Raw genomic sequence first — 26,368 nt, 5'->3', positions numbered from 1 at the left:
AACCTCGATTTGCACAATTTTTTTTGTAGCGTAGTGCCGGCGGTGGACGTCATCGGAATCGTTTGTTGGACGGATCAACCGCGCTGCTATCTACTCGATGTCGAACTTCTTTCGCACCGTACGTAGCCAACAGTGCTAATCGGGAGGTGTGCTTGCTACCTCGCCTGGTATACAGGAGGTCGTGGGTTCGATCCCGAGCCTGACGATGCCTGCTGTATATTTTAAGTCTGCGTGTCTCTCTCCCTATGTTCGCGTGGTTCTCGGGGTTCCCGCCACCCCCCCCCTCCACATCGAGAATCAACATCACGCGTTTAGATTATTGGCCTGCCGCTATAAATTTCCACTTGCCAACTAAACTTCGTCGAGCTATCACTTGTGGCGGCCAGGGCGCTTCTGAACAAGAGCTAATATAGCTCAGTGTGGCTTTACCTGGAATGAATGAATAAATAAATAAACGAATAAATAACCAAATAAAATAGTTTAATAAATAGTAGCATGCTGCTCGGGGTTCGTGGAAGCACAGGAACGCGTGAGCTGGGCAAGGCATTGTGGTTTGGCGGTGATTGGATCAAGTGGAGCAAGGTGGGGTGCGTTGAGAATCGGCTGCTCGGGGTATTCGCGCTGCTAATTGATGAAGATGGAAATGGACGCGAGATTAAAATGCAATCGCACGACTATAATGTTACGATTGTGATCGCACGACTGTAATGTTACGATTGCAAGTGCACGACTAGAACGTTACGATTGTAATCGTGCGAGTTGCGTGTCCGCGTTTGCAGTGAAGCTGTCGCGAGTGGCTTAGCTGAAGGTCACGCAAACCTCCAGATTATCCACGTAAATTGCCTTTTGGCTCCATAATTTAACGACACATTTTAAAGAGTAATAATTAAAATTAGAACCCCAATAGGCTAAACGATTCTTTAAATAGCGATTTTAAAAAAATAGCAATTACATACACTGCTGCGATACAGTATTTACCTGCAATTCGTTACATGCTTCAATATAATAACCATCGCTGGATTTTGTTGTGTTAAATCGTCGTGCTAAATCGCTGTGTTAAACAGCTAAATTGGGAACACGGTAACACCGCACTTTTCAAACGGTGGCATGAGTCATAAATTCACTCCTGGTGCCGCATTTCAATGCTTACCAACCCCGTTAAATCGGGTGTGATGTGGCGGGGGTGGTATGCGCAAGGTTAGTCTCACCTGCATTATTAAGGCTGTGTGAGTGAGCATGGACACTCGTGTATTGGGGTAGGGGCTTAGGTTTGAATTGAATGTCAAATGTGGGTACACTTTGTGCGTCCGTGTACATGCCTATGGGGAATTGGTGGCATCGTGGCCAGCACACTGCACGACGAACTCAATGACGTGTGTGCACAGGTGTGAGGGTGCCACTGAGTTTCACGTGTGACCCTAACAACCAGAATAGGCATTTATACTGGATGAATCCGATGAGCTGTAAAGCTCTTTCACAGGTGTCCACTTTTTTCACAGATGTCCAGTACAAACATTTAGTCACGTAGGCCTGAGGAGGGGGTTTCGCATAACGCGGAGATGGAGCTATGAATTCGACTCGTGTGGAGTGTTACATCACACGACCGTGAGAGATTTGCGACGGCTTTGGGGTGGCCTTCATTCAGCAGTGGATTGATCGTGGTTGAGTGACGATAAGGCCAGATAAGAGAGCATTAGAGGTATTTTTTTAGCCTTTATCTAACACGTGGCACGATGACGTCTGCCTAAACGTGAAACACAAAAGTGAACTTGCGTCGAACCTGGCGACGATGAACATCGCCTGCAAAACGGAGCCAACTCGCCACCCTTCGAGCCTCCGTCTCTCATCGGCGACGTCGGCTGACTTTTGTTTCCATCTCCGCTCTTCCACATAGGCACCTTAAGAAAGGCTCAAAATTAAAAAAAGAGACACCCGCTCCGGATTTTTTGGTCGGTCTCCTTTGCCTGGCTTGTTAATTTCAGCGCGACATTTTTTTTGTGTTACACGGTCAATGTTCCTGGTCGAGCTTCACGTCCCGAGCAATAAGATTAAAAGAAAATTAACCTGAGACATTCGATTGTGACCTCTCTCTGACCTCTATTTATAGAATGAGTTCACCCAGGCCTACGTGCCTGCGCGTAGCCGGGAGCTGCATCTAAATTGAATTCTCTCGCTAATTATTCAAATGAAAGATTACAATCACCTAATACAGTGGATGGGCCCTCCTTGCACCTAAAAAGAGACGCATCTCCTTGCTCCTAACCGTGACCTCACTGCCTCCAGGCCACAGAAACATTTTTTTAAAATAAATCCACCTTGGGGAGAAATCGGCTTGCGTTGTAGCAGAATCGTTAGGCATGGTGACGGTTCTTGGGGGAGGATGCCATCATGCAGCAGTGGATTGATGGCTGCTGATGATGATGCCGCCTTTTCTTTTGGCTCGGCATCGAACAAAGACCGTCACTGCATCACGCGCTTTTAAGCTGCGTTTCTGTGGCCGTCTGGAACGCTCTTCCTTCCAATATTAGGAAGCCACTGGAGCTATGCACTTCGAAATCTCGATTGAAAACTCATTTCTTTAGAACTGCTTTTTGTATTTTAGTTTGTTGATCTCACCACCCCCCCCCCCCCCCGGCACCTCCGATTAGCACGGTTGGCGACGTATGGTGCGAAAGAAGTTGAACTCACAAATACATACATACATACCACTGCAGGCGTCGTTGAGATTGATGTGTCGCTCGAGTCTCAATGATGATTATTGAACCCATCAAAACCCGTGGCGACATATCGATAGAGCGAGCAGTGCTCTGCGCTGGTGGAGAATGTCAGCGTGGTTATTGTAGGGGGGCGGGGGGGAGGATAGAGGCTACAAATGATAGTGACGAGTCGCATCTAAAGGTGTGCACACGTGATCGGAGTGAACTAAGCACGAGGAAGGGAGAGCAATGCACATGTTATGCTGCAGCAGCAGCAGCAGCAGCGGGAGTCAGGAACGTTGTCCAGCATTCACTTACTCACTCATAAACGTATTTGTCGTCTTTGATTAAAGGATTGGTCGTCTGCAGCATCACAGAGGAGCGGGGAATTTAACAATAATAATTATAACAAAAGTCGAAACTATTTGAAATTACAATTCACTTAGAAATATAACTACATCTCCAAATGCTGTGCGCGGCAACCATGTTAACAAACAGAACTCGCAGAGAATATATATTACGTGCAATAAAACAAAACCAGCATGGGTTTAGTAACTTTGGCAGCAGTGAAACACCACACACACGCCATCGCAAATACCGCTGTGATCACATAGATATGAGTGCTGCGCTCGATATGTGCTTAGTATGTGTAAGTACTTTCATCGGTGTTCAGTGTGAATACGCAGAGCATACTCTACGGCACCGCGCGGTAAAATTGTGCAGTTGCTCTTGAGAGCAGTTCCGGATGAAGCTGGTGCCGGGGGTCTGTAGCATGTGATGTTACAAAGGGGCCCTAAATAAAAACATAAATATTTAAACACACATTTTTAACGTACATAGTAAACTAATTGTATTTTTTCATTTGCTATACAACCAGATAATACGACCTTAAACACCCAGTCATTCTGATTTTAAAGCTTTTGTGACTGCAGTAATTGATATTCTTAGCTCTTTCGGTAAAGTCACATTGAAGGGAAACAATAAAATAATAAAAAATATATAAAACAATTGTTTTTTTTATTTTTATTGTTTTATATATATTTTATTATTTTATTGTCTCCCTTCAACGTGACTTTACCGAAAGAGCTAAGAATACCCAGTCATTCGTAAAAGTTGAAGGTAGTATAGTACTATAGTAATAGAGCAAGTGCAGAATCACTGAACCGGAATTTATAGCTTGAACGCATTCAGCGCGGGGCCCTTGAAAGTGCGGGGCCAGTAGCTACTATATGTGTAGCTACTTGTGCTACTGGGATAATCCGGCACTGATTGAGAGTACCGTCTTTACCCACGGATTCCAAAGTAATGTGTAATGTGAAAGCGTGAGCACGTAACGATCCGCCACCCCCCTCCCCCGACTATTCAACTAATCGTCAGATTTAGGTCATGATTTGCTTCAACAATCCATTCCTATTTGTCCTGTCGTGTTTGTGCCGCGTCCGTCTCTCGCCTGCGCGGCCACGAAAGTATGCCCCCTCTCCCTTTGCGGTGCGTAACGGCGGCAGCTGTAGCCCTTCAGATGTACTTCCACGTAAAGTTAAGACGACCACGATCCCCGCATCGTCGTTGTGTTTTTGTTTTATGAACTGCAGAAAACTGGCGACCGGAACGACGCGCCTGTCCGTTCCAAGGGCGCGTTCCTTTGCACAAGAGCTTGCCCGCATTGCATTGTGGACAATCACTCTGGATCTGCCAAATACCGCAGGATGTGATACCATAGACAACGCTGTGTAGTGTCACAGCGCCGGCTGGTGGACAGCTGCGCCAACTGTGGTGGACAGACAGCACACACGCCGGTGAGGGCGTGAGCACGGTGTGTCGGCAGAGTGGAAGAACTAGGGCAAGGGTCACGGAGTGCCACGCCTGGAGGCCCCTGGAACCTGCTAGAGGGTTCTAGAAGGGAGGCGTGGTCAGGGCGGAGCCAGGCCGTGCCGGTAGCATAAAAGGAACCAAGAGCGGGGGGCTCGAGGCTGCCGTTTCTGGCAATTGACTCGTGTCGTTGCTGTTGACTCGTCACTGTCGTCGCTCAACGTCTCCGCTGGATGTCGCTACGAAGGAGAGCAGTTGGCTATCTCAGTCAGCGCCGTCAGTGTTAGACAGCTAGTCTCGTGTACTGTGGAGAGTGTGCGGACGGGACCGTGAAAGTTGTTTCATAAATAAAGTGCCTGCTAGAAACTCTGTCTCTGAATCGTTGACACTACATATATAGAAAGTGCGAGCAAACAGTTCGCGGCACAGCACCCGCCCTTAAAAATAAATAAATAAAACTTTCATCTTATCTCTGTTTACGCATCACAATGGATAATCATGACGCATATAGTTGGTTTTAGCACGTAGCCTTTCGCGATCAATATCATCCATAATACAGGTTTTTTTTAGGTTAGATCGCGTAAATATAAATGTGTCGTTAAACCCGCCACCACCCGACACAAACATGGCTGTCCGCCTGATGCTAGTTTTAATTACTGGCTTAACGTCCTTATCGGATTGTAAATATTGTGGATTTGCTCTCCAACACACCGGTGTGCTGCACGAGTAACGAATTGGCACGTTCTGTTTAAGTGACAAACCTTACTAGTTGGCCGTGTCGGGTGGTGGCGGGTTTCACGATGCATTAAATATTTACACGATCTAACCCAAAACAATTTGTATTATGGATACTTCGTTTTGGTGGAGTAAAATGTGAATTTTAGTTCGTTGTCAGATGTTCAAATGGGTGCCGGTTTTGCTGCTGCTGCTGCTGCTGAATTTAGCCGAGTCTCTCCACCAAGTCGGCACCCTCTCTCCGCTGAGTTGCGTTTGCCTGGGAGGCAAGCAGATATCCTCGTTACCAATGGTTATTCTGGCGTGTCCCTGTGTGCTGTGCACGTGTAGGCAAGAAACGAGTTCTTTCTTTCCTCTCTTCCTGGGAGAAGTGACATTCTGTCTCGATGGGCTCTCTCAAGGTTATAAGTAAAGATTGCATGATTTCATTACGTCCGCGAGGTGCCACTTGGCGCGCGTGCTCACAGCGGTTATAATTCCGTTTGCTCCTGCATCGATTCCCGAAAGAATGTTCTGGTGCCTCTTGGCAACCCGCAAGAGCTGAGCGGCAGAGAGAGAGAGAGCAGAGCCGAGCCTCTTTTAGATGTAGACCGGTGCTTAGACTCCAGCCAGCCTCATTCAACGCAACCAAATAAAATTATTAAATATGAATGTAATTTCAATAGATTTGTTTCTGTTTCACACCTGACGCTTGCGCAGAGCCAAGAGTCCCCCCCCCACCTACCCACCCACCTATATAAATACCAGCCTCTGATGCTGCTATGGAACTCAGAAACTGTGAAGTGAAAACGGGCAACGCGTTGCTTGCACGTCCGCGTATTGCGCAGCTTGCAGGCTGCACGGAACCGTGTTTGTTGATTGTCGCGGAGTGCGTGGAGATGTCTCGCGCGTTTCGGTAACTCGGCATTTGACAACTTCCATAGTAGAGGTGTTTTGGGTTAGATCGCGTATTTATATAACGTGTTAAAGTGTCGTTAATACATTGTTTAAATGCACGCCTCTACATGGCCACCATACTTCAATAGGGGATTAACGTTGGTACGGCTATTTTAATACACACAATGGACAGGAAGGACAAGATCAATGGGCCCGCATAATGCGCATGCATCATGTACGTTGACTCGGTAATCCCGCCCCCCCCCCACGTGGTGCAAGAGCGCAGAAGTTTGGTCACCACATCTACGCCTCTAAGGAACTAAACAGGTGGACTTCTCCACAAATCTGGCTGTCGCCTGATGAAGCTAGTTGTAATTACTGGCGAAACGTCGTACTCAGATTGTAAATGTTGTGGCTCGGCTCTCCAACACACCGGTGTGCTGTGCTACTATACTGCACTACTGTACACTACACTACTATACACTACACTACCATACACTACACTACAATACACTACACACTACACTATACACTACACTATACACTAGTGCTGTACTAGTGACGAATTGGCCACGTTCTGTTTACGTGACAACCCTTACTAGTTGGCTGTGTCGGGTGGTGGCGGGCTTTAACGACACATTTATTTATTCACGCGATATAGCGTAAAAAAAAACCTCTACTATGCGATGATATTGGTCGCGAAAGCCTCCTGCTACGTGTTCATTTGACAACTTCTTTCCCACCGTACGTAGCCAACCTTGCTAATCGGAGTTGTGGAGGAAGCCAAACAAAGACACACAAAAAGTGTCACACGTCACAGCCTTTCGCGACCAATATCATCCATAATGTAGGATTCTTTTCGGGTTAGATAGGGTGAATATATAAATGCGGCAGGTTAAACGACGAACTTATATAACCCTAAAAAAACCTCGATTATGGATGAAACACACAAAGCCGTTATCAAGAAATGTGTAGAGGCTGGGGAGTTTTGTTTACAGTCGCCATATAGCTACTGTGTATGGCGCATCCATCTATTTACTTACGCTATGAAAATTTTTTCAAAGTAATTTCGCGCTTGTGCTGCTGGGTTTTCCGAGTCTCTTTGTTTTTATTCAACCACACACAAGAGAAGTTTGGTTATCTATACTCAGACTCGTGGACGACAGACAGTTGTATAAATTGCCTCCACAAGTGCCCTATTGGCACACCGCCTCTGTGTTTAATCGATTCGTTGCAATGCTTGAATGATATTAGCTGGCTTCCGTCAGCCGATCACTAACTAGACTCCCAGCCTCATCAGTCAGGCGTTAACGGTGGAAGTGATTTCGTCCTTAATTGGAACTCACTTCGGACAACCAATTCAACGTCTCAAACATCATTCTTTACAGCCTCTTCCCCTACCGCCCCTAGCTGCAAGGGTTTGTCAGTGATGAGTTGGCGTGACGTGAGTCCTCATCATCATCATCACTACGATCCACGGGCAGATAACCCGTAGGTGTCCACTGCACATTTCGTCATCTATTTCCACTCCCCCCTCCGTCTTCTGCCAATATTCTCGCGTAGTGGCCACGTCTTTCTGGCACGAGGTGAGTAATAACCGCAATACGACGTGTGCGGAAAGGGCAGGACTCTTTGTCGGGGAATGCCAGGGCTTGCGGGGGTTAATAGAGGGACGGCTCAGGTCCGCGTGGTGTGCGTACACCGCTGGTGACCTTCAGGGCCCACGCGCCCGCCCGAGTGACCCCGCGGCATCTCTCGAGAGTGCCGCCCGGGGCGGTGGGGGGGCATCGCCTCGCGTCCCACCGCCCCCACTCCTCTAATCTTGTTTCAAGTCGATGACGAAGAGGCGACGGGATCTCAATTGTGCAACGTGGGCCAACCCGCGCGCGATGTCACGTCGCGAACGCAATTTTAGAAGAGGCAATGGTGTATTTTTTTTTACAAAAAATTGTAACGTATCCCATTGATGTTGCTGCTCCTTGTCAGTCCACTGCTGGATGAAGGCCTCCACACGTCGAGTCAGCCGTGAGGGGAGGGTTCTTTGTGACCGCATACCACGCTGTTCAGTGGGGGATCCAGGCAGGGCTGGTTCCGATATCGTTCGCCGCTCGCTGATTTCCTCCGTGGCCGCGAATCATCAAACGAAGTTGGCCAGGTTCAGAGCACAGCGCGCACAAAACGCAGCGCCACCGCTCCAACCCTCGCCAAGTCCCACACAATGACTGTGCTCTACAGGATCGCTCTGACCCCACGGTTGCACTATATTGTCGTTGTTCAGGCTTTGGGTAGTTTATCAGCATAAGAGGCGGGGATGGGGGTGGGGAGGTGGTTTATTTTATCACTTGGAGCAGACGGTGCTGCTCATCGTATCCGATATTTTCTGCCACCGGGGCGTGGGGATACAGTAAATGCATTGCCGCATCATCCACTGAGCGTGTGCACGCGCACAGATTCCTGCCCCAGTAGAATTCGCGAGAGCGTATATGGACATTCGCCTTTACCCGTCTCTGAATAAAGTCAATATTTATACAATCGGAAGGAACATTTGGCCATCCACGAGATGTTCCATTACTGCTCCTGCCCGTCCTTTCGACATATTACGGATCCTGAGATGACTTTGGATTGGTTGCGTGGGCATTGCCCAACCACATCCCAAGCAGAGGTCACTGTGCAGGACAAATCCCTGATGCTGAAAATGAATTCTGTGGGGGTGTGGAGGCGGGGTCGGGGGGCTTAGCGATTTCGTGTACAAGGCACGGGTAAGACAGGATGTGGTGTGTGCGGACCAAGATGACTGGATGCACCAGTGGAGGGCGCTTGCTAGGCGAGAGGAGGTGCCGGCAACACCGGTGGCAAGGTTGCTCGCGCGGTGATATTCATCTGCACATTCAAAGCCTATCGCCGCGTGCAATAAATAAGAGACAATGCTGACAGCGGTGCTTTACGAAATGAATCGTCCATCTCCAGTGGGGAAACTGGGGAGGTATCGTAAGGGATCTTCTTGTGCCCTCTCTGTAATTGCGTCCTTTACTCGGTATACCTTTTACAACAACAATAATACGGCTTATTGTTACACATTGAACATTTCTAATGAAAATGCATTTGTTAGCGTTATTGGATTCAGCTACAGGAAGCTATCTGCAGCTAATCGAGTTACGCATTCGTTGTCGTGGACGGTTCTATAATCGACTGCAGGATTTATGCAAAGCTGGTGCTGTCACTTTGATCGATGGTGTCGTCTCGACATGCAAAGCGTGAGGACTTCCCCTTTATACTTTTGCCGTCTCAAACCGATTTTTCTTCTTCTTCAGAATGTTCTTATCGTTAACCTCTAAACCAGATCACCCAAGATTGTGCCCATATGTTAGCGGTTCTTGAAAGCTAGGAAGGCAGAGTTGAGCCCTTTCATAGTGCGTCGTTATGTGACCATCACGCACATAAGGCCTGCTATCGTCTGCGGGGCTACACAGTGGGCAGCAAAGGGCAGTCCAGCCAAACAACATTGTACTGTACTTCCGTGCTCCCTCGTCTATGCCCCCTGCCTTCACCCACCGGCAGCGAGCAGCGCAAACATTCAGTCACATAACCCCCACGCGTACCGCACGGCGCGGCGGAGGAGGCCCTCATCCAGCGGTGGATTGAGACGAGGACTGAACGTGTGCGTGTTGTCATTAATCGGCTATAACAGACAACGCTGGACCCTGTTGGCATGCATCGGCAATCTGTGTGAGAGGTCGGAAAAAAAAACATTCCTTGCTGCCTAGAATCGACCCTGGATATTGAAAAGTCGGAAATTGGCATAATTAGGTCATGCACACCTTAAACCTTCTCTTCCAGGCTCGATCGTTCGTAGCAGTATCGATATCTTCGCACGCACACGGCAAGCTGCCACGGGCAGTGGCATCATGGTTAGCACACCGTTACTCGCAATCCAGAGGTCGCCGATTCATTCTCCTGGTGCGTTCGTTGTAACGACGGAGCAATTTTCTAAAATTCTTCCCCCCATCCCATCCCAGCCCCCCCCCCCTTCCCCCCTACCCCGTCTCTGGCCACCAAGCAACTACACATGGGTGCATCACGGGTCAGTTGATCGGCAGGTCACGTGTGTTGGGGTAAAGCGTGGGTAGTTCTGCCTCTTCACCGATGTCTGGCCAGTATATTGACGAATACGCTCAACAGGGGCCCTCGGGAGGCTCTCTCTAGCGGAGGCCCTGTCTCCAGCAGCGTCCTGAGCAAGACATTGCATGGCTGCACATTTATCTTTTACCGTTTCCCCCCACCTGTTTTTGCTTGTTTTACTTACAATTCTCACAAACCTTCCTTCCTCCCAGAGCCCCCCGACGGTGCACGGGTAAATGTCCTCGCCAACGGCAACAACACTTTGCACAATGGAGCAAAGGCGCTAAATGCACCCCCCCCCCACCGCGACCGCCATTTCCCAGCGAACGTTTCCAGCACCCCTGAGTGGGATGGCGATGTCCTCCCCTCCCGCCCACCCCGCACGGCGGACAAAATACGCCGTGTCCCTGGATCTGGCTGTCGCCTGACGAAGCTAGTTGTAATTACTAGCGAAACGTCGTACTCAGATTGTGAATGTTGTGGCTTTGCTCTCCAACACACAACCGGTGTGCTGTACGAGTGACGAATTGGCCGCGTTCTGTTTACGTGACAACCCTTACTTGTTGGCTGTGTCGGGTGGTGGCGGGTTTTAACGACACATATTTAAGCGATCCAAACCCCAAAAAACCCTCTTATGGATGATATTGGTCGCGAAAGCCTCCGTGTTAAATCCCTAGATGCATGTTTGTTAGATACCCTCGTGGTAAGCGATGAGCGAAGGGACCAAAGCGCAGCAGCCCTAGGCAACAGCCAGCGCTTTTAAATTGAAAGCATACTAGATGAGGGTGACTGGGACGCGTAATAGATGACGGTGAGTGGGACGGTCATTTGAGTTTGGTGGCCTACATACAACTGGAGCAGTGCTGCACAATGGACAGTTGAAGTTCAGAATTTTAACGTAAATAGTTGAACCAATCGTGCGATGTAAATATCATGGTGTGTTGCGTGTAATGATTAATGAAGCAGCCTTGAATATAATAATAGGGGTTTTCCCCTTTTTTTGCAACAAAACTGAAACCTTTTTACAAGGATTCATGTCTGCATTAACCACAATACTTGCAGTCAAAATGCAAACAAAAAAACATACTATGATAATATGCATTGTCCTGGAAACTGATTGGTCCACACCAAGGGACGCTTTCTTTTGAGCCTCGATCCAATTGGTCCTCGACCAGTCCTTGAATGTTTTTGTGTGGTGTGTAATTGGTCTGGCTTAGTGAGAAGAAGAGCAGAATACAATACATAAGGAAGATCTTTTGAACCCCATATGGAGTTAGGCCTTTCCGTTCGATGCAGCGGGTTTTTAATTATTTTGATGTCAAGTTAATATATATTGAAAATCATAAGTTGGCAACCTAAATGTTACGATATTTTTTTGTTCTTCTAAAAGTGTCAAACGTGTTCACTTTATGTGAAATAATTCCAAGCCCAGATAAATAATACAATTATAGAGCCCCTGTGTAAATCCAACGAAAATGAGGCTGTCTCCCCATGCTACATTACAAATGGGGCTTGTTTGGCCATACTTTACAACGCGAGTTCGTGCAGATTTGGGTGACCTGAGGGTGGCGAGGCCCAGTTCATATATCACTCACCACGGATATTAGCTGTGCTTTGGAATCGAACTCTGGTGACCGGTTTTATAGTCACCCCTTCCCCCTGATTATCCTGGTCATGTTGTGAATAGTTCCGTACAATAGGCACGGCCAATTAAAGCACAATAGTATTTTATTTTACGATTAAATCACGGATAAGGATATTCCTCCTTGTGCTGTGCTGCGTGTGAAACATAGTTTTTTTTAAAATATGAATTTTAATAAGCTCATTAGTAACACTCAATAATTTATTTTCCACGGTGTAGTTCATTGATCAAGCTCGGCCCGCATTTATTTGTGGATTCCATTACTAATCACGGGAAATATGTCAACATGCATATTTTATGGTATAAAGTCAAGCGCCATTAATGAAAATTCTAACCGGACTGCTTTAAAGAACTTACGTGTCTCGCATCCCGTGTGTGTGTGTGCAGGTGCGTGTAAACAGATCAAAGCAAAACACTTTCTCGATTCTAATGAGGCAATTTATAAGTCAGAACAAACACGCCCGGACCGGCGAGTATTAAAACGTAAGTGATAACGTGACATTAAATCTGCTTCGTCTTTGACCGAATCATCTGGGATCTCGTCAGATCTCACGAGATGACGCGGGGGTGCTGAGCCTCTGCGGGACACAGACGGGGAGGGGGGAGGGTTGGCTCTCTGCTCCGGCGTTCACGCTCCACGCCTCCACCAACCCACACGGCTGGCCAGCGGTTAAGTAGAGTAAGATAACCCCCACCACCCAAAGGGTGCTTGGAAGGCTCTCAATCCAGCAGTGGATTAAGAGAAGAATTAAAAAACCCCAAGCCGTACATGTGCGTAACCAAAATGTATGAACGTCATTATATAGGACAATTACCCAGCCTGGCATGACTACCACGAAGAGCTACATTCTCAATTAATTGTTCGTCTGATGTTAAGAGAGAGAGAGAGAAAAGCAATGTTCACATCGGCCATACTAGCCTCACAAATGTCACATTGTTGTCCCCATTGTTAATGTTATATTACATCGCCTCGTTGCCTCAATTCGACTCTCATATCCCGTGCACTTAACATTTCGCTGCAACGCCACGCAGCACACAACATGGCAAGACACAACACGTCTCAAATCACCAGCGAGGAAAGCGTCTATTGTAAAACAAAAATGTATTACACACGCGAGACACTTTTAACATTACGCGCATTAACCCGTTGGCGTGTGCTCTCGCATTCAATTGGAGAGGTACACGTGTTTTAGTGAATGCTCTCCGAGTAAATTAGCTCAACGGGTTGCTCGGAGTGGCAGTAAAATGCGTCGGTGCGTCGCATGAAGGCACGGCGTTCCGTTTGGCTCCACCATGCGAGCAAATACATTTACTGCACCGCTCGCCAGAAGGCACCTGTTGACGAAACGAAGCTTGTGTGTGTGACCTGGACGGGAGCGGTCAGTGTGTGTTTTTTTGGTACGTTCCAACATTGCAAACGTAGTCATGAAGGCGATCGATTCATAACATTCGCAACGCGCCGAAATATGCATGTGTCATGTTCTGTTTAGCATCTCTGTAAAAAAAAAAACACATTTTGCTGCCATATATATTTGTAACGATAAAACGTTTTAGTTGTTGATGGATTTACACAGCCAAAGCTTTGGTTGCTTTTGAAAAATTAAATTAAAATAAAAACAAAACCGAACGATACATGCCAAGCAAGCACATATTATAGCATGTTTCCATACACTCTCGCTTAAAATACCCACCCCCAAACCCCCCATTTCAATCACTTTATTTAATTTAACCAGCCTATGCACATAACTAAAATAGCTTCACTGCGGTTTAGATAATAATTATAAATAAGTATTACTTCGTACGTTTCTGTCCTCGATTTTTTTTTAAATCTCAATTGCAACATCAACCCCCCCCCCCCCCAAAAAAAAAATCTGGAGAATCCTCCGCCCTCTTAATAATCTCCACTCCTTTACAACAATCAACACGAAAACTACAAAACTAGCAGAGTAGGTTTATCAAACTGCTCGACGCGCAGAGAGACGGAGCCACGCATTACCCGACTCGGGGTTCCTGAAGCATCTCCTCACTGCCTTGTAGATAAAGAGTCCCACCAGGATTCCGAGTCCCGTGACGAGAAGCGCCTCTGTCTTGAAGAAGTTAAAATCCATCGTGACAATGCCGGTCCCGTCCTTCATATCGGCGAGCCTCTCCCCAGCCACCAAATTCCAATTGGGTACTCTCCACCTACATCATGGCCTCACACACCCCACCCCCCTCATCCCCGTCTACCTCCACCGTCAGGCATCCTCTCCCCAGACCGCCCTCCCACTCGTCAGCCACCCAGCCATCCAGCCAGCGTCGTGTCAGCCCTCCCTCCTTCAGAACATTTATACCTGCCAGGGCCAAGATAAACCGGGCTCTCTCTCTCTCTCGCGCGCGCGCTCACTCGGGCCCCCTACCGCCTCGTCCCTGCTACAGCTGTGCGAGCCAAGTGGCTTGCGCACACGCACGCGCGCATACAAAAGGCCCTTAATGTCAAATGAAACTCGCGCGCGCGCAGTCACACGCACGCGTGCGCGCGCACAAAATAAGAACCGTTGAAATAATTGTAGCCATTTCCCGTGACCTTATGCAAGGCTTGTGTTTAAAATAGGCATCACAAGATTCCGTCATTTATTTACTTCGTATCAATTTTGTCAAGCTGCCCTTTTTGTTCCACCGGTTACGGATGATTGGGATCGAAGCCGCTCCCCCAAAGAACGGTGTTGGTTTGGCTTGGCGGTGTTGGAGGCATCCCACGTTCTGCATGGAGCCGAGCGGCGATTGCCTTCGCGTAACGTTACATCCCTGGTTTATTTTTACACATTAATTACATTTCCCCGTTGATGTAATCATTAACGTTAAGCGCACGGCTAATGGTGGGTCCATTCATCACAACGAGAGTGTCTGTTTCATAGTGAAGCGGTGGGGGAGGGGGGAACTCCCCACCCAACCTCCTCGTGGTATAAAAACCTGAATTGTCAGAACATCGCGTGTGCACTGGAGATGAACGGGAAGAGGGCCACTTCGTGCTTCTTCACACGATGCTCGGAATTGCATTCACTTTCGCAAAGGCAATTGATTGTTGGTAAAGGCTAAGCCATTCATCACGGGTTGCATTTATTTAAGGGTAGCAAAAGGATTCCTCCTGTTCTGCCTCATGGCCTGCTTAAATATTTCAGTTGACTGCTAACCTGTTGCTACCAATGCCTGTATTGAAATGTGCATCATCATTGACCGTAATCGATCCACTGCTGGATGAAGGCCTTTTTAAGCATTCTATGGTAACGCGATGCAGTTTAGCTCCTGCACACGAGCCGTTCTCATTGCTCCATCTCTGCAGTGGTTGTCCTGTTGGGCATGGGTTCTCCTCCTTTGGCTGCCACTCCATCATTAGTCCCGACCACCGGCCATCATCATCCCTTTTAATGAAGCGTCGCGTTCACAAGTCCACTTAATTTCTTCACGGTCAATCTGCCATCTCTTAAACTGCGTATATGTTCACGAATCCACGGTAACACAATAATCACTGTCGACGTTCATTTTGTGAAATGTTAATGCTACGTCAGTGGGGTTCTTTTTTTTAATGCCTCGCATTGCTCAGAAACTCACCCGAGGTGAGTTTGCAAGCACCAAGGCTACAGACACTTTCTTTCAATAACCCACGACAGCTGTGAGTCCAAATGTTTAAATGAGCCGAGTTGTGTTTTGGGACGCCGGTTTGAACTGTAGATATATTTAAGTCGTCTGCTTTGAAAACCCATCTCTTTTAAAGTGACCTTCACTCTCTAGTGTGGTTGGGTTGCCCCCTGGTTCTGTTTTTGTTCTCCTGGTTGTCGTGCATCGCCCATTGGGATCCTAGGATGGAATGCGCAATTATACATTTGAATTATTATTATAGGGTTATTCGAGATGTCATCTGAGATGAATTTCTTTCAATGGGAAAACGTAAACGCATTGAGACGATGTGAGCCGACAAAGGCTAGAGTTTTAAATTCACTCGCGTAGGGCATGTTACCAATTACAATATCCGGCTAGATTAATAAAATATATACTTGAAAAATTAGTGCGGCCTTTTTAGAATTACTTTACTGATTGCCAAATTAATCTCTGTTCGCAAAGTAATAGCTAGTTAGCGAGGCACATTGTGCAATAATTTCTACAGCTGGAAAATGATCTTTCTTCAACAACTTAGTGAATTCTAGATTTGAAGCTTTCGTGACTGCAAGGATCCATACTCTTTGGTTCTATTCGGTAAAGTCACGTAGGAATACAACTTAGTGAAGTTAACTGTGTCAATCAAACTAATTCGAATTGTGATGGCAGATTGTTCACAGTCGTCCACACACACGTCTTTTGTGAATTGTATTATCAACAATGATTCGTACTTTAAGAAAATATATTTATTCTCTCAATAGTAATGATTTAAATTCATTTATTAACGCCGTCACCAAGATCTGAGTTTATGGCTCTATTTGATACACACTGATAAGCAGTAGCCTGTGCTAGACAAATGTGAAATACGCGTTGCATAAGGTCATAAAATATTAATATCTTAAACACAGCAAGATAGTAATGGAGACCATTGTAAATGGGTCTGCGAACAGCGCGATGTTTATTTTCACGGAAGCCTACAGTGACATATAAATGAGCGCGGTGTGTACAAAGAAACGAACCAAAAAGCGCGTCACTACGAACAAGAAAAACACGGACGGAATAAAAACAACACAACCCATCCCTACCTTTTCTAGCGCGATACTTTCGCCTGGCCCCTAGAGTTATCGTTCCGATAACGCCACCCATCCCGGCCTTGGCTGCAACGATCCGACACAGATTGCAGGTGAGCTCGACACCCAGGCGAGGTAAGGATCGCCAAGGCTCCGATCGCAACTCGCTCACTCGCAGCGCCGCAACAACGATGGGGGTGGGAGGGGGGGAGCGCGCGCGCGCGCCGTGGAAAGGACGCGAGCGTGAGATGATTGCCACCCACCGGACGCCCCCCCCCCCGGCACCTCACCGCCCCCCACCGCCCCCCACCGCCTGCTATTTTGCAGTCGCTGCGATACTTCCAGTCTCCCGCACCACGCGCGCGCTCTCCCCTTTCCCCGTCTCACCCTCCGAACCCCACCCACAACAACAACCACCACCACTACCACCCACCCCGCTCCCTTCCAAGCCGAGCTGCGAGCTCTTCCATGAAGGGTGCTCCCTCCCTCTCTCTCTCCCTCCCTCTCTCCCTCTCTCTCTCGCTCTCAGCGAGAGTTACGCACAGCCACCTGATGCGCGCGCCCTTCGGCTCAAACGAATGTGCTCGTCAAAGCCAATTAAATCGGCGTTACCGGGAGAAGCGCCATAAAAGGACCCCCCAAATCACATCCTTTATCGACCACCCACCCAGTGTTTTCATCACCACCACCACCATCGTATCATCACCACCACCATATCATCACCACCACCACCACCACCATATCATCACCACCACCACCGTATCATCACCGCCGCTGACAACAGGAGACGTGTCCTGCATTTTGATGACGTCAGTGGCTCGCACATCAAATGAACTGAACAGCACCAAAGCGGTGCAGGGCAATGAGATGGTGGGGGGGGTCCACCTCGACCGCCCTCCTGGTAGTGGCACGAACACATACTAGGAAGTTTAACACGGAGGCTTTCGCGACCAATATCATTCAAACGTTGATTCATTAACTCCCCCCCCACCACCACTTCGCGCAAGAAGAGCGCACAAGTGACGTCACCACATCTACGACGCTATATAAGGAACGAAACAGGAGGACTTCTCCACAAATCTGGCTGTCGCCTGATGAAGCTAGTTGTAATTACTGGCGAAACGTCGTACTCAGATGGTAAATGTTGTAGCTTGGCTCTCCAACACACCGGTGTGCTGTACTAGTGACGAATTGGCCACGTTCTGTTTACGTGATAAACCTTAGAAATTGTCTATGCGATCTAACCCAACAAAACCTATATTATGGACAGACTCTGCACTCTACGTGCAGGTATTGTCAATTGTTGTTGTTGGGCCCCGCCCCCTCCCTAAAAGATGACGAGGTAGAAAGTGAGGAAAACTATGAGAAGTCGAAGATCCCATTTCAAACATTGCAACAAGTTAATCCTGAAAAAAATAAAAATGGAAAAGCTTGAGCTTACATTTTGAACTTGTTGGAGGGGCTTATCCTGCCTTAGTGACAGCCAATTATTTTTGTCGGTGCACATTAAAGTCGGTGCACATTAAAGTGTTGATGGTAATACTGTCCGTGTGTCGTTGTTTTAAAGCGTTTTTTTACTTGATAATTATATATAATGACGTTCCGCCTTTGTTATTCTGTGTTTACCATTTAAAATAGTGTTAATGAAGTCGAGAGGCGTTACATCCCAGCAGTGGCTCTGCACTGTAAAGGTGTTATCCAGTCAATTATCGGTTGCGTTCTTTTCTATGCATAAATTACTGAATCGCAGAGGTCATGAATGATTAAATGGCTCTTATAATTGATTTTACTCATTTGCTGACGGCGGTTGTGCCAGTTCTCTTTAGAGTGCAATAACAAGGAATTTCTTCTCTCCAACAAAAACAAAAATTCCCATGACATTTTAGAATACGGAAGATTTTTGGATGTAAATGAGCAGACTTGATGACTTTTTTGGAAGTAGTAAATATGGGAACGATGGCGTTACAATGGATTAGAGACCATAAGCTAGCTAGAGACATTGCAAACTGACTGGTAATAAAATTAAGTGGCCGTGGGCAGGACACAACGCTGGAAGATATAATCAGAATATTTATACTGGAGAAATCCGATGAGCTATGAAGCTCTTTTTCACATTTGTCCAGATAATTAAATGGTCAGTGGTAGAGATTGATGATGGAGTGAGTGGTAGACAATAAGGGAAGAGACTTGGATAGGACATCTATCGCAGAGATAGAGCAAGTATTTTTCCCCATTTCTCGCGTTATGATGGCAATATGTTCATGAGCTAAAGGCCACGAGAGAACAGCTGGTGTTCTTTTGCTATTTCTCCATCGATAGATCAATGAAATTTACTCATGGGCAGATGCGAGATGGATTTTTCCATCACCAAAACCGTGAGAGATGGCGACTGCTTGGGCAAGCCTCAATTTAGCAGTGGATAGATCTTGGCCGATGATGATAATTATGATAATCGATGGTGAGGTGAGCATAGGAAGAGCGTGGCAAAAGCGGGATGGCGCCGGTTGAGTTTCACGAGTGAGTGTTGGTGTGTGGTCGCGCGCTCGTGATTTGTATGCTTACAGGATGCTCGCTGCGCGATACGGGACCCAGCGGAATGAGTGACTGACCCCTGACTTGCCCCCAATGGGTTCGGGGCCACGACGCGTCCCAACACCCCTCTCACCCCCACGGTTATTTTCTGGTCAGGTGAATTATTTTTCTTCCTTTCCCTCCACAGGGCGATATAAATGCAGGGCACGGCTCCTTTTTCATTCGCTGTTTTAATGGCGAAGCGTAATCTTCTCCTATTAGGATTGTTATTACTCAAGACGATTTCCCAACAAAGGCGTGACTTGCTTGATGTCAAGAATGCCGTGGAGAAAGTGGAAATCAATGCCCCCCCCCCCCCCCGCTTAATGCAGCTGGGATGCTTCGTCTCGTAATTACAGTTATCATTACGCCGTGAAACAACGGTTCGCACATTATTGGATTTCACCTTTCGCAGCACATTTAGATATTTCGCGCACGTGTACACACACACACGCGCACGTGTACACACGCACGTGTACACACACACATGCGCACGCCTACGGAAACGCACACGTGCCGAGGTTTTTAGATGAAGAACCTGGTTAGGGCGGTGGCGTAGGCGCTACAAACAAACATAATAGCTCTACTGTTGAATTGCCATGCTCACTCATCTCAGCCCGTGCCTTATTTTCGATTGAAGTGTAACTTATTGTGCATGAGATTATACAAGTACTGTACAGAACAATACATTCTACTGCAGTGCCCTCTGCTGGCTGATCTCGCAGCGACCCAGCCTATAACATTCTTCCTCTGGAGTGGCAGTCACCCACCCCACGTGTTCACCTTCTGAGATCTTGATGCAGGATTCTGGTTTTATTCGATCATAGCCGCATTTTTGTTTATTATTATTATTATTATAAACTTAAAGTCAAACTCCCACCCACCCCACCTTTGTCAATCCACTTGATAGATTAAGCCCTTCCCTGGCCATCCCAGTTGTAAGGCTTGTTAGATTATACTTCACCACGCTGACAAAAGGGGGTTCCGCGTGTAACTTATTGTGCGCGAGGTGTTTTAATTTCACGTCCCAAAAACACCTTCGACAAATCGTCCACAAAAGGGGAAGCAGAGGTATATTGGGGCCATGAGGCACGTGTGTGTGTGTACACGTGTGTGTGTGTACACGTGTGTGTACACGTGTGTGTGTGTGTACACGTGTGTGTGTATACACGTGTGTGTGTGTGTACACGTGTGTGTATGTGGACACGTGTGTGGTCGTGTAGGGAGCGTTCGTGTAGCGGTAAGCGCAGCTGCGCCATGAACCCGGCGATCCGGGTTCGATTCACGGCCAACACCAGTGAACATTATCTGAATCGGTCCTGGGCCTCCCCTAAGTCGACTCAGCCTCAAATGGGTACCCGGTGCGGTGTGTAAACATCGCCACTGGGGAGACAAAGGCGGTCGGGCATGGTGCTGGCCACCCACCCCCTCGTGTACCGTTCCGGCCTTCATAGGTGCTCGCTAACAACACTGGCCCCTACAGTCCGTTAAATAACAATCGGGGAATCTTTGTCTTTGCTTTAGCGGGAGGCGGAAGCGTTCTAATAAACACGCGACACGTTGGCCCAACGTTGACATGGGCTTAGACCATCGACCCAACCAACGTGCTCGTGTTTACTGGGATCTTTCAACGAGGGACCGGTCGAAACACTCGCGAGTGCTGTCAAGGGGACCCCGCTCCTTGAGGGGCCACTGAGACCCACGGCTCCCAACGGTGGCGCCTTGTTACCTTCCGCCGCTCCGTCGTTAAAATTCCCATTATTTCCCAGCGTCTCCGTGGCAACGCCGCTGAACCAAAAAAAAAGATTCCGTGATCCTCTAAGGACCTCCCCTAGCGCTCGCTATACCCGCGTTGCTCCGGGGGGTTTTGTCCGCGAAATGGAAATAAGCCAAGACGCGTTTAGCCCTTCGTGCCGTTGTTTGAATTTGTTTAAAGGGCCTCACGCAACGCATGATAAGAATGTGTTCACTGTTGGGTGGGAGGGCAACGATTGTATTGTTTTTTTTTAATGAAATTGTGTTAAAACTGTCAGCGAGTGTCGGTAGCTTGTCTGCTGCATTCGTCCAATCTGCGTCGGCAAGAAATTCCAAACGGACGTGAATCCTGCGTGTAATTTGGCGTCTCGTTTTGTACGAGAGATGTTTAGACGAGAATGATTCTACTCAAGAGCGGACGTGCAGCGATGAGATGAATTCTCGTGCCGGCGATCGATGGATTGTTGGGAGCGTCGGACCGATGATGAGTGATGGTGACGGGATTAGGGGAGGCCTTCATCCAGCAGTTGATGGATCATGGCTGTTGTTGCTGCTGATGATGGCAGCAAAGTAATTTGATTATAAACGAAATGCGTTGAATGGTTTTTAGCGCAGAGATAAAAGACAAGAGAACTGCCGTGACTTTGAAGCGAGTACTTCACAAGCAAGGTGATACATATTTCATGGGAGGAAATTGCTGTTGCTAACCAATAACAAAATCATGGCTCTTCCACAAGGGGGCAAGGTAAACCAACATCCTGGGCATTGTCGAGACGTAAGATGTGTTACAGTAGTAGTAATCTACATAGTTACGTGCATAGTAATACCACGTATTATACTGTATATAAGTGAATATTATTCAAACGCAATTAATATTATTCTGATCCAACATATGAAACATTAAGCCTTTAACATAAAAAAAATCCCCACACGTACACTGTCCCTGATTATGACGTTACAATAAATAATGCACTGGGCTCCATCAACAGACGCGCATTTGATTATGCAGATACAATGTGCATTCATTTTAAAAATGCATTCCATAATAGAGGCATTTCGTATACAGCACTGGCGAGATAAAGCCATAAAATATGCCATCTCTGATGGGACAATGCATGCATCATCAAAGCGTATTTGTTCGCATGCTTTGTCACAAGTATGTGCAGTGAATGCCGACTTGATGCCTTGCAATAGGTGTTTTAACATATTAACGCATGCATTTATTGCCAGAAAGGGTAACGTATTTTTTTTAATATATAATTTTGATACTGGCAAAAAAGGCTGCCGTAGATACAAGATGTTGGCTGCTTATTTTGGTTTGCCACTGAATGCACACCCGACTCAAACGACGGAGCAGCGTCTGTTTTCACAGTGGGTCGGGAGAGGGGAGGGCTTTGGAGTGGGCGTGGCCACACCGGAGTCACGTAATTCATGGGAGGCTTGAGCTGATTTTTTTTATATATGGACATGTCGGATAATGATTACATTTGATTGTCAGGGAATATATAGAGTTCAGATTGAGGAGCTGTTAATCCAGCAGTGGATTGATCATGGCTGCTGCAAATCATTATTATATGTTCTCCCAGAAAGGAATATGTTTTATCCCTCTACAGTATTTACTTCCTGTAGCATTTGAACCAAGTCACCCAGAATGCACCCGATCGCATTTAGGTCCTAGAAAGCTAAGCAGGTTTGAGCCTGAAATTATGCTTGGATGGGCGGCCACCATGACTAAAACAGGTGGAAACAGCCAGAGCGGTGCTTGGAAAGAAGTACTATTGCGGTTTATTCCTGGCGATAGGGAGTGCCGTGTTGTTGCACTCATTGCGAATGCATAGCATACATACATATCATGCATTCATTCCTAGCATTCATTCATTCACCCGATTTATGTATTTATTTGACCCAACCTGTGGTGCAAGGTGGCGTGATTCTGCGCACCGCAAGCCGATATGTTGTCGGCAGAGGGCGTCATTCGCTCACAGCGAAAAAGAAATCGATTGTCCCCGCCAGATGCGGATTTTTAAGACGCAGTTTTGAAAACGGCCTCGGACAAAACACATCAATGGCAAACGCGACACATGCTCCATGGTCACACAGGTTTTCAGTTCACGCGCTCATTGAAGCGGCAATGAGTTCGAGCTTTGGTTTCTCTGATCGAGGGTGCAGGAACGCGTGCAACATACGTGATGGCGATGTACCGTACAGGCCATTGTCTTCATGGTGGAAACAAGTTTAGACTTTACCCTTTCCGGCAATAGTAGAGGTGTTAAGATGTTCAAAAAGGGTCCCATAGACACATTGCCTGAATGTTTGCTACTGCTCATCATCATTATCAGCCGTGCAAAATCCACTGCCGGATGAAGGCCTACCCAAGTATTTTTTCCCTGTCCTTCACTGTCTCACGATGCAGCAATCCAAGTAGATCTTGCACGTCGGCTGATCTCATTGATCTAATTGATGTCATTGTTTCATAGTCACAGTGGTTGACTACTTTGGGTCACGTTCTCTCCTTTGGCTGCCACAAAAAATTGAATATTCTATTACTATGTTTATGAGTCTCAAGACTATTTTCAGGAGCCTCCTGCAATCGGATTTTTGGCCAAATCCACTTCCTGTATAAAGCAGGAATAATCTCCTGGACTATAACACCTAGCAATCCGTGATGGCCAACACATACGAATACTGATCGCGCGCAAAGCCTGCTTACAGTTTGAGATGGGGCACACCCAGGGAGGAGTACAAATCAAAAACCTATCTCGTTTTATATATATAAGAAAAACGGAAATTCAGGTTAACGGACCATTTGTAATGCACGCTGAGATCTATTCTGCAAAATTCGCTTAAAAAAGAGCACTTGTTTTTGTTAGCCGTATTTTATTAAACAGCGCTTGTTAAAATATGTAAAAGCACTGACCACATTAGAACAGCACGGGAAAGAAATGCAATATTAAACACTAAAAGTGCACAAAATGTTTGGACACGAAGCCATTACGCAGCATCTTCGTTTGAAAAATGGACAGCGCAAAATGGTTGGCATGAACCAAGTTCTTGCAGGCCAGGGCATCTATGGAAAGGCGTTTGTCAACATGAAGCAGCGAGGACAGGTGATTGTTAGTGTGGGCTATCGCTTTCCAGTGTGGCTGTACGGCTCGCATCGAACATATTCACAACGTGTCACCCATCTCAGGGTTTGGATTCAAAGGACCGTCGTAAACATTTAATGCGTCTGTTGTCGGCAAAGTGCATTGCGGCAAAAAAAAATCTACAACGGTTGTACAGTATCATCCTCCAATCTCTATGCTCCCTTGCCATTATAAACGCGCATTGACTAGCGTGGTGAAGTATGGTCCTAATAAACCCCCAAGACCCACACGGTGTGTAGAGGTCCTCATGCAGCCGTAGTAGATTGACTGAAGGGTTGGACATGTTCACATATGTAGGAAAACTGTAATATATAAACACGCCACTGACCAATTGTTACTGACGTCAACTTACAAAAAATTATTGTAAATATATAAAATACTATTTAAATATGAACGGGGCAGATCATTGTTCAGAAACAAAAATCGCGCACACGAAATTGCTTCAATGCTCATGCATGAAAATAAAATTGCTGCCCGTGTCGTTTAACGCACGGCACGTGCGCGTGTGAACTTCTTTCGCACCGTACGTAACCGCAGAGTGCTCGGAAACGTATCCAAGCGGCGAGTCAGACGCATCAAAGCGGACGAGCTGCGAGGGTGCAAGAAGTCGTCAACGGTCAAAGGGACGGCGAAAAATTGCCACGGTGTTTGTGGTGATGCGTCGCGCATGGCGGGACTTTGTCCCCCGGACCATCGAGCGTTGAGGCCCGCAGCTCGTAGTGGTGGCGGTGGTGGTAATTGGGTGGCCAGGGGGATGCGCGCCAACGAAGCCGCCGGGCCGGATAATAACGCGGTGGCGACGGCCGTGCAAAGCCCTTCGGGAATGGCGAGTGACAAAGTGTGAAAACTCCCCGCGTCGCCTTCACGTGGGGGCTCCACAAATTCTGATCCCCCCTCCCGCCCCCTCCTCTAGGGGCTTCTTAAAGGGGGGGAAGGGTGAGCAGCTGTTTTAGGTAGTTAAGCAGTTAAATCGTAGATAAATAAAAAAAAAATTGCTGCCGCGAATGATCTTTGTGTTTTTTTAAAGGACATGTTGGGTTAAGCGTTCACACACTACTCTGACTTAGGTAGTCAGCCGGTTGTCTTTGTATTGTTTTACAGCGTTGTGTTTATACGGCATTGTATTAATGTCTCGGTGTTTCTTAACTCAACCTTGTCATCTTCTACAAACATATAGAATTGTTACATACACTTGCCATAGTTAAAACTAACATATGCGTGTTTTAATAATGTGGATTCTGTACTGATACCAATTATACATTGGTGATATTCATCCCTTAGCATAATAAGGCATATTATTGTTTTACTAAACGCAAACAAAATCTGCGAAAGTCCTCGACACCTGCTGCAAAATGCCCTTGAATAGCTCCAGAACACTCGCGGGTGTCCCACTCGACTGAGGGCACGGAAAGGGCATCTTCTCGCATGCCAGCAAGCTCTCTGAATATTCATTGAGCTGTGTCCCTCCGAGGGTGAGCGTGCGTGCGTGTAGCGGTAGACGGAGAGGTGAGAGTGCACTGGAAGGTCATTCGGGACTGGAAGGAAGCGGGCAGAGTGGAGAGGGGGGGGACACAAATCAATCTTGCCGAGATGCGACATCAAGCGGCGCTTTCCAATAAATAAGTGGGAGTGCAAGTCGACAAGGCGGCGTGCTAGTGCACTGTGGAGGATCGGGCACGGTGAGACGTGGCTTGGGAGTTTCTGGGTCACGGGGATAACATTTTATTAAGCAGTGGTGTGACGATTCACTCGCCGTATTCATCTCCTGACACTGCCCCATTCTCTCTGCGCCGAAGGAAATGCAATTTACCAACGCATCAGGCTCCTGTGGCGGAACCTAAAGGTGGTGAAACCCATATGTTGTAAAGACCGAAACAATAGACCGGGTGCCTGACGGAGAAAGTACGCTAGAGGCCTCCGATTGGTGCAGAGAGGCCTCAAAAGGGATTAGGCTAGGGCCAGAGAATTGCAATAATTGGGAGAGAAATTCCAACGTAAAAGTCGGGGAAAACGAGGGTGGACTGTCAGGGTGGAGCGGGGAGGGGGGGGGAATGGTGGACAGCCGTGAGAGAAGGAGGAGGACGAGGATTGGCTGAGGGAAATGGGGTGAGATAACTTTCGAGAAAGGGGGGGCTCGAGGGATGTTAAAGGGGAGAGAGCAACGAGGGAAAGAGACGCTTGGAGAGAAGACGAAGTTCGTGTGTCAAGAATCGAAGCCCGGGCATAAAGAATAATGTTGCGTCCAAAATAAAGGCTCTTGGTATAAAGCAAGAGTGTGTGTCGGCGTCACAACCCATATATGGCGAAACCCAT

The 26,368-nt window shown here is 47.3% G+C and overlaps 1 protein-coding gene across 7 annotated transcripts in view; it reads right to left on the bottom strand.

Annotated features, from left to right (window-relative positions):
• The window catches only part of LOC116941353 (A-type potassium channel modulatory protein KCNIP2-like), a 130,369-nt gene that overhangs the window by 54,057 nt on the left and 49,944 nt on the right, over positions 1-26,368 (bottom strand). Inside the window, exon 1 of one of the 7 annotated variants that reach the window (XM_032952385.2) lies at positions 16,599-16,812. The exons of 4 other annotated variants lie outside the window; for them this stretch is intronic. In XM_032952385.2, the coding sequence (XP_032808276.1) occupies positions 16,599-16,659 (61 nt within the window). In that variant the 5' untranslated portion in view covers positions 16,660-16,812. Of the gene's footprint in view, positions 1-13,873; positions 14,078-16,598; positions 16,813-26,368 lie in introns of those variants that run through there. 2 more of the 7 variants (XM_032952390.2, XM_032952387.2) reach the window with 2 other exon arrangements.

This window comes from Petromyzon marinus, chromosome 11 (genome assembly GCF_048934315.1).
Source record: "Petromyzon marinus isolate PM22_M1 ecotype Great Lakes invasive population chromosome 11, UKy_Petmar_22M1.pri1.0, whole genome shotgun sequence".
NCBI lineage: Eukaryota > Metazoa > Chordata > Hyperoartia > Petromyzontiformes > Petromyzontidae > Petromyzon > Petromyzon marinus.
The sequence above is the reverse complement of the archived record's forward strand: the minus strand, read 5'-3'. Positions and strand labels throughout refer to the sequence as shown.